The sequence below is a fragment of the Limulus polyphemus genome, unplaced genomic scaffold (genome assembly GCF_000517525.1).
Source record: "Limulus polyphemus unplaced genomic scaffold, Limulus_polyphemus-2.1.2 Scaffold80, whole genome shotgun sequence".
NCBI lineage: Eukaryota > Metazoa > Arthropoda > Merostomata > Xiphosura > Limulidae > Limulus > Limulus polyphemus.
In genome coordinates, this window is record NW_013665690.1 from 309,139 (window position 1) to 318,700 (window position 9,562).

At 34.3% G+C, this 9,562-nt stretch overlaps 1 protein-coding gene across 1 annotated transcript in view; it reads left to right on the forward strand.

The window, feature by feature from the left end:
• The window catches only part of LOC106467391 (symplekin-like), a 67,656-nt gene extending 65,224 nt beyond the window's left edge, over positions 1 to 2,432 (forward strand). Inside the window, exons 30-31 of the mRNA XM_022396366.1 lie at positions 695 to 763; positions 2,132 to 2,432. Of these exons, the coding sequence (XP_022252074.1) occupies positions 695 to 763; positions 2,132 to 2,269 (207 nt within the window). The 3' untranslated portion in view covers positions 2,270 to 2,432. The remainder of the gene's footprint in view (positions 1 to 694; positions 764 to 2,131) is intronic.
• Positions 2,433 to 9,562: the final 7,130 nt, after the last annotated feature.

Genomic DNA, 9,562 nt, shown 5'->3' on the forward strand with positions numbered 1-9,562 from the left:
GAATATGATCAACACTACGTGGCAGAGATATGTACTCTACTGGGTGCCCCTCTAGTTTTCTATGTCTTTATGTTGGGTTAGGTTATGTTTGGGTGTCCTAAAATTAGTCTCCAGGAGTACATGCTCTCTTTATAACACTAAGTCAAGGGGAAGTCATTGCCGGTTTGCGTTGATCCACCTAACTTTGTATTTTCTAATGTAAATTGGAAAGTTACTGTAATGTTCAGAATATAATCTCTGCAGTAAGCACAACTCAGATAGTCAATTGTGCATTGTGTTTAACAACAAGTGACTTGTACATTCTAACTTATTTTAAATTTTCTTATATTTTTTTCTCACTTTAAGATTACATATCATAAGATAATTAAATGTTAAATAGTAAACAGTGCTGATGATAATCTCTTCAGTATAAGGAGTCTGCTATTTTTGATTGGATAAAATATTGAAGCATAATTGAAAACAGATCTGTCTATTTCAAGTTAAGTGTGGTTGGACCTTCTCAAGTTTATAACAGTGGGCTGCCTAATTATTGTATTCTTAAAGGAATGTTTTCATTTTCAGAAATTGTGAATTTATTTTAATAGATATTAATCTTTAATTTTAAAAAAAGACTTGTAGGTTTATTTTAACGATTATTATATATTTGTTATTATGAAGTTTGTTTATCAGCAACTTGAATTCTTTATTATTACAGAAAGCTCACATTCCTCAGGCCATCATAAATATTTTGTTTGGTTCTGAAGATGAACAACAAGAAGAACCTGTAAGTCCTGTTAATTAAAATTAAATGGTACATTTTACAGTAGTAATGACTAAGAAAGCAACATACAGTTAAGATTATAGTTGTAATAAATATTTATGTGTTCATGTTTGAGCAAAAAGTAGTATTGCCGTTTTATTTATTTTTGTTATAAAATGTTTTTGAGACTGGTTGAGGTTTATTGTACTTAATTTTAATCTCCTTTTTGGTTAAGTATAGAAAATTAGAGGCCATTTTTGTTCTACAGCTTGAATTTGGTATGTGAAATGTAGTTCTTAAACAATACAGTATTAGTAAATAGTAAATAGTCTTTTAAGATTATTAAAAGCATGGATCGTTCTACCAACACAATATTAGTGCATTACAGGCTTTTAATAACAAGATGTACTTTTATGTGCAAACCAGAAACGTAACATAATGGTATATAAAACTAAAGTAGAGAGTGTCTTTACTAATTAACATATTAAATTAGTACATAAACGTAATCATCATCTTCATTTATGAAATCCACAGTTTACATTACATTATTAGGAAATTATATTTCCACTTTATAACAAGAACTTGGCTCACTGGAAGTTACTTTAAGAGAAATGCTTTAAAAAATGTACACCAAAAAAAAAAAAATAAAGGACTACTAGAAAATATGTACTTTGAAAGCTGTTCATTGATGAATATGGTGTTTACAAGATTCAATGTTCCTTAATAAAAATTTAAAGGTAAGAATTAAAGAACGCCAGATTAATCTTGAAAAAGGTTTATGATTCCGCGCTGGCTGAGCATCACGTAAATACAGATCGTGATATCTTATGGCACAAAACTGAATTGCTGTTTAACTGTTCCTGTATTCAAAAATTGAATTTTTGGAAAAACAGTATAAATATTTAAATATTCATATAATATCTTAAATCAAGGTGCCTAGAATTATTCTTAAATAGTTAGTTGAATATTTCAACTCTGATGTTGGACATACATGTTTAGCTATCTGAAACATGTAAGGTCAGCTTGTTTATGTTTCTCTGTATAATATTTGTATTAAAAGCCTTCATTGCACCAAAAAACGTCCTATGGTGATTTCTTATTATAACACTAGAACTATGTTTTATAGTGTTTTTCAATCCCAGTTTGAAGTAAAAAAAAGGAACTTTTAAGGGGTTGTGATTATTACATGTTTCAGCACTAGCCATTGTTTTGAGGTCATCAAATAATATTAGTTATTTCTTACATATTAATTTACTGTGTGGAAGTTACTTAAGTTGTATGCCAGGTAAAACAATTGAATCAGTGATCTTATGTTTTAATTACTGTCTACAATCCATAAATAGATGTGTTATTTGTGCTCTGATCAGAACTATTTTTTTGTTGTTTGTGCAGGGTACCTCTTCTCTTTCCAACTTGAGCTTGGCACCACAGGAATCTTTGATAACTTTACAAAACAATGAGCCTCCTCCTCCAGGTCATGAGTCAACCTTACCACTGACTCTTACTATCAAAACTGAAGCAGATTTCTAGAGTATAAGAGTTGAAGATGACGTCTTGATACCTTTTTTTATGGAGCTAAGATTTCAATCTTGATACTTGAAATTCGGGCTCTTTACCACAAGTTGAAGCTGTAAATGTTTTGTACAGATGAGACAGTAGTTTCATTAATGAATAAAATGTTTGTTTTCTTTCATTAGAATTTTTCTTTTATGTATCTTATAGTAAATCTTCATTTCACTGTTTCGTATTTATAGATATAAAATATTCAAGATTAATCCATACAGCATCAAATATGCTACTTCTGCCTAGAACTTTAGATAATGTATAATATCTAAAAAATGTTCATCATAACTGTATCTTTTGAGCCACAATACTCATTTAATGCACACTCATCTACTTCCACAAATATTATACTATAAGAAATCACTATGAGTTGTGAAATACTTAGATCTTTAAGTTTCAGTTTTCCTGTACTAAAAGTACTGATTTATAAAAAAAACAATAAAATTTTCACTCTTGAAATTAATATGCACAAAACTGATCATTATATACAATCTAATGTCTGCTTATCAGCTTCTGTCAAGTCTTCAAGACACTTGTGTATTTATTAGTGGGGTCATGTAAGATAAGTAAACAAAATGCTGTTTTGATGTGAAATCATGAATTAAGGAGTTTTGAAATAGTTGAGAAAGTTGTCATCTTAGTGACACTTATTCATTGTGTTATATTTTGTTGTTTGGATATTTTTTTAAGTGTCCAAATAAATTTTCAGGGCATTAGATTACTTGAAAATTTTTCATTGTGTTTGTGAATGAAATCTGTATGAAACACATTTGTAATGAAAGAAGTGTTTGTTAAGTGCTGCAGAAGCTCTTGTAAATTGAATATAAGCAATGAGAGCATATATCAACCTCTTTGATAACAAAAGTATTTAGATTAGATATTTCAACTCAAAACTATGGTTACAAAATAAACAGTTCTTCAGTAAACTGGGATGCAGCAGTTGTTTGGTGGTTAATATTTATAAAATGTTGGGTCTCTGGTTGCAGGAATTGTAGTGGAATACTTTGGCAATGAAATCCAACACGTTTTTTTTTTGAAAGCATAAACCAATTAAAGATGATTATCATATTTAGTATTATGATAATTTAAATCTCTAGTGCACAAATTTGAGATTTTGAAGAAAACGAACAAATTATGTTTTAAAAATGATTTTTCTTAGTGTATTTGATGAGAGACAAATTTCAACTTTCATCAGTTAATTAAGATATTCTCGGTACATTACCAGTTGATAACAGCATGTATTGAATGCAGTTTTTTCAAAAGGAAATCAATAATATTCCAACAATGTAGAATTATTTTTATAAACTGCAATATTACAAAGGAATAATTAACACAATAGCTTTAGATTTGTGCGACGGGCAGCCGTGTATGCTAGAAGTTGGAGCTTCGATTTTTACCACCAGTCACACTTATTTATTTAAATGAGGATACAGTCGCAAATGGAGCACACAAGTCACTAACTCGAGGAGTTTACAGTTAGAATAAGGAATGACTCGGAGACGAAGATTATACAAAACATCCATCTTTAAAAACGCTTTATTAAGAGGCAATTACAACTCTTACATTAGTTATTGACTTAACTCAATAAATTTGTCACTTAATCACTGTATTACTAGAGATATGCTCGGACATAGTCAGGTTACTAGCTATGTTATACATTTAGTTTCTTAATTACATTGATCGACTGAGAGAAATAGCATTTGTAACTTACATCAAAGTTGGAGTGGCGAGCTTGCTTATTTCAATATTGGATACCTTCAGCATATTGAACTTGTTACTTACTTTCTGTCCTGGAGAACTGAACTGCGAACAATTTCTCAACTGAACTGAACTTCTGTTCTGGAGAGAACTGACTTCTAGCTCCCAACATGAATTTATAAATGATATTTTCTCAGTATCCATAGTGGTGTGCATAGCTACTCACAAGTATTTCTCACACTTCATTGGCTAATTTCTGCAACTCATCATACTTCCCACAAACAAAACTATCAAGTAATTGGTTGCCTGTTGGGAGCAATGAATTAGTGGCCTTCTAACTTGGATGACTACACTAAAATCCGTAATGTATACTACCTCAAGAGTTCCGACCATGGTAGTTAACCCCAACTTTTTCATAGCTTTCACTGTACTAAAAGGTTAGCATCATAAGTTCATCCTTGTCAAACTCGTGGTTTACTTAAACTGGGCTTTTTTCTTCTACTAAGCGTCGCTATGATGACTATAAGTGTCAGTTTTTCTCTATAGACCTTTCATTTTTCTCTAGCTAGCTGCTTAACTGTACTTTGCCTGTTTTAAGTTAGAACTAGGCGATTTTTCGTACGCCATCTTCCTTGCATGAGCGTGAAGATCAAAACCTTTCTTTACTGTTTTTCTCAATTTCATTCAATTATGGGAGCAATTGTAGGAAATGTCTACTATTCCCAATTGCTTCACTGTACACCACAACAATTCAGAACTTTTTATATGCATGTAAATGATTAATATTATTTGGAACTCTAAATTTGAAGGTTAGCACCATTGAAAACATACAAAAACGATTATACTTATTTTTGAGTTGCACTTATGAGGTATCATTCTAAAACAGAAGTTTAGCACTACTGAGGTGTTGTCTTTGGTACAAACAAAGTTGGGAACTTTCAAAACTGATTTATGCTGTTTGGAAGACTTTGAAGCAATTTTGTTTTAATTCAAGAATAAGTTAATGTATACAGCTGAAAACAACAAGCAGTCCATGAGAAGTCTATAGTTTGGTAGTGATTAACTTTAAGTACACTTGTCAATTGGTAAGCAAATGCAATAGAGAGTTAACAATTATTTAGATGTAAGACAACAACTTTAAAATATCAGTAAATTGTTTAAAATGTGTAATATGGACAATAAAGAAAGGTATTAATAAAACTTTAAGTCAAATGTCAACAAAAATTCCATTAATAGTAAATAACTAGAAAATATGACTTGACATGATAATTTTAAACATGAAATCGTAAATTTAACTAAACTAAATGTAATAAACTCTTACTAAATCTTTAGTTTGTGGTTTTCCATATCAGAATGATGCCAAATCTGTAAAAAATGTGAAGCAAGAACTTCTTATTTTAGATGCTGAGCTGAAAAATGTATATTTCGAGTTAAGAGTAGTCAATATTGGTTGATCCCTGGAGTGAGAGTCCTGAGTACTAAATACAACTATGGTGTGAAGATAATTGAATTCCTTGTTTATGTAGATGCATTCCGTAACTATCTGCCTGTTAGGTTATGGCATGATAATATTTTGGCGACGATTAACGATTTGTTATGACAGTTTTGGTGTATTTGGAAGGAATTATAAAGTAGTTTAACTTTAAGAGTGCTCCGACGAGTATCTGATCAAGTTATTAGAGACAGAGATGTAGTTTTGAATATATTTCCGATGGAAAAGGCATCTCAAACTGTGAAACATGAAGCAGAAAAGAAAAAAAGCTTTTTGCTTCACTGTGCTGAAGTTGATATCCAAGATATGTTTTATACTTTCCGGAATGGAGTTGGTGATAATGCACAACGTAAAGGCCTATGTGCGGTGACTGAGTATCTTGCATCATAGATAAACGTTTCTTTTACTTAGAATTATTACGCAATAAAACACTTGAACTGAGCAATATCGTACCTGATGATGACAAAACCTTGTCGAAACGTTGTACATTTGCTGTTATGTTAAACTTATATTAAAGACTTTCTTCATTACCCTTTCAAGCCGTCTCCAACCATTATGAGCAATAACTGATATTTAAGGAGGAAAGAAGAAAAGCGTGTATTTGCGAACATATAAAAACAGAGTAAATGAGAAATCTAACTTACACAATCAAAACTAACATATTAGAAAAGAGGGCTGATCTGTAATTAGATCAAATTCGCGATGTTGCCCGTTCATCTGAAGCAGCAGAAACACATGCGAAAAACAGAGAAGGTATTATATTAGAATTTGAAATAAACAACATTCATGAAAGACAGAAGTTTGGCCGATGAAACGATTTATATGAAAGACTGGAATGTGGCGTAATAATAGGGTTGAAGAATAAATCAGATTCAGAAACACAGTCCAAGCAAAGTGAGGCTCATTACAGATGTGGAAATGATGGATATTCTGGTCAAGACAAAAACTGTCCAGCGAGCATGAACCACATGGAAAAAGATTTGGGAGAATATAAAGATTAAATTGTATTCAGAATTGGGGACAATTTTGAAAAAGGTAAAATAAATATATGAATAAGCGTAATTTCTGGTGCAAGTTATATGGAACTGTTTAAAACAAAATAAGAAATTAAGTGTGCTTCGAAAACTCAAACAGATAGGTGTTTGTATAGAGCAATAGGAAACCATTGGATATATTTGAGATATTTACTGCTCAGCCTTGTACAGAAAGTCTAGGGTGCACAAATGCAGAGCTCTATGTAATAAACGGCAAATCTTTAGTGGGTTATGAAAGTGCACTGAAAGTTGAAGTTTCCAAGATGGGATTTGAAAGCAACACAAGAGACTAGATGAGCTAAATGGATGTCACCTTAGGATCCCAGAAAATGGGTAATAAAAATCCCACAGGCTCATACGACGCCAAAATTCTGGTTTTGATACCCCGATGGGCAGTGCACAGACAACCCATTGTGAAGTTTGTGTTTAACAACGACCAAATGTATTAAACTCAAATTGAAATTATGGACATTACTGAGAAGGAAGAGGGTTTGACACCATGCATATCCTCATGGATCGAAATATGACTACATGTGAATAAGATAAGAGAAAAGCGAATATAACAATTGTAAGGGCGGGACACTCCATTCCTACTACCGATAAAGTTTTAATGACCTAAATCAAAATAGTATTTAATAAGTTGGTATTAAGTACAGGTACCATAAAATTGAACTAAATCTAGAATCCTGTGATTTTACTACATTTGTAATGCATAGGAAACGCTGCAAAATATTAATGTTCAGGTCAGTTGTGCAACTGATTGTGTAAACGTGCTATGTAACAAGTCTTACAAGGTTGTATGGGTGAAAATGCCATGTTTGTTGACATCATTGTTTACGGAAATCATTGTTCGCAGTAAAACAGAAGAATAACATGATGATAGTGTTAGAAAGACTGACATAATACGCTATAAAATGTCAGTTTAACGTCTTGCGGCTTGTTTTCATGGGTCATGTACTATCTGCTAAAGACATTGGACCTACATTGGTCTCTTAATTTTACAGGACGTTTTTCTTTCGTACTGGTCTCCATCTCATTGGCTTCTGCTTCACGTGGGGTTCATCTGCTCCATCAGGAAATGTCCCATTATCAGTAACAGTCACATCAGTGTAGTAACTTCATTAACGGCTTCACTGTTTTCCCTCTCAAAACCGGGTAGAGTTTCTTCTTCAACAGTGGCTTTTTCAGGTGACACGTCTTTAGCAGCGTCATTTGTTACGTTGTTCACTTTGTTCCAATTGAAATGACCTGGACCGTGATAATGCCAAAGCCTGTTGGCATGCACTATCTTTGGCTTACCTCGCCGACCACATTTTATTCGGAAAGTCACGTCTGAGAGACGATCCACTATGTCATATGGGCTTTCCCATGGAGAAGACAACTTAAGGTCTGTGCAGCCGAAAAGACGTCTGCATATTTCGCCAAGAGTTCTCTAACCCGAAGAGCGTGTGATGATGGCAAATGGGCTATGCTCTTCTTATAGAAATCAGTTAAATGTTCTGGATGTATGTCCTTTCTTTACAGTTGTATTTCTTGCCTTAACATTGACTAGCTCTACCTCCTGGCACACACTCAATAATGCCCCTTCCTTAAGTGTCTGCTCACATTTAGAGAAATTAGCCACTGTTATGGGTACTATTTGATGACCTGCCACAAGTGACCTTCCAATCTTCACGTCTGCTGGCCTGGATGGATCTTCCACTGCTTTCACGGAACATGTGGTAGCCTACTTCAGTAGGGACCAGAGAGGAACTACTGTGTAACATGGAGAGAACTTCTTGCTATAGTAAAGAGTCTGACATATTTCCATCCTTATCTCTATGGCGCCATGTTTACCATCAGTACAAACCATGCGGCATTACGCTGGTTAAGATCATTAAAGAACCCAGAGGGACAACTGGCACATTGAATCGGAAAGATAGACCAGTATAACTATGATATTGAATAGAGAGAAGGAAAATCTCATGTAAATGCTGACGGACTGAGCTGAAGACCCTGCAAAAATGACTGCAGACATTGCTGCAAAAGAGAGAGGTTGAACTAACCAGGTGCCATCAAGCTGAAGTCAAAGTGACTGAAGGAGTTGATGATGGTGAAGTGGAACCAGGTATAGATATTGAAGGAGAGCAGGAGAAAGACCGAAATTTGAAGCCAATAATTGATTTTCTACAAGCAAGTGTTTTGCCCCCTGCTTGGGAGAAGGTGTCTAGCTTAAGCCCTGTGAAAAAGAACTATTGGGCACAATGAGACCAGTTAAAGCTTGAAGATGGTATTCTTCTCCAGAGATGGGAAAGTGATGACCTGGCAAACAGTTATACCGAAAAAGTTACGGGAAGTTGTGCTGTGTCAATCCCATGATACTGTAACAGGAGGACATCTTGGAGTCAAGAAGACATTGAGTCACCTATGGCAGAGATTTGACTGGATAGGTATAAGGCACGATGTGGAAGAATGGTGCAGGATCTGCAGCACATGTTGTGCTAAAAGGGGACCCAAGCATAAGGGACGTGCTCCAATGAAGTTATATCAAGTTGGTGCACCAATGGAAAGAGTAGCCGTTGACATTGCTAGTCAATTGCCCTGAACTCGTGCTGGATACAGGTACATTTGTGTGGTGATGGATTATTTCACCAAGTGACCTGAGGCACATGAAATACCAAATCAGGAAGCTACAACTGTAGCTTCGTCTATTAGTGATTTCTTCTTCAGGTTTGGTATGCAATATGAACTGCATTCTGTTTAAGGCCGTAACTTTGATTCAGCTGTGTTCCATGAATGCTGCAATTTGTTTGGCATACGAAAGACCAGGAAAACACCACTTCATTCACAGTCTGATGGGATGGTAGAAAAGTACAATTGGACACTGGGACAGGAATTGGCAAAGTTTTGTAATAGCTGCCAAGATGACTGGGATGTCTTACTCCCTCCACTGTTGATGGCCTATAGAACATCAGAGCATGAAGTCAATGGATACACTTCAGCAAAGCTGATGTTTGGTCGGGAACTTCGGTTGCCAGTGGACCTGATAACAGTATG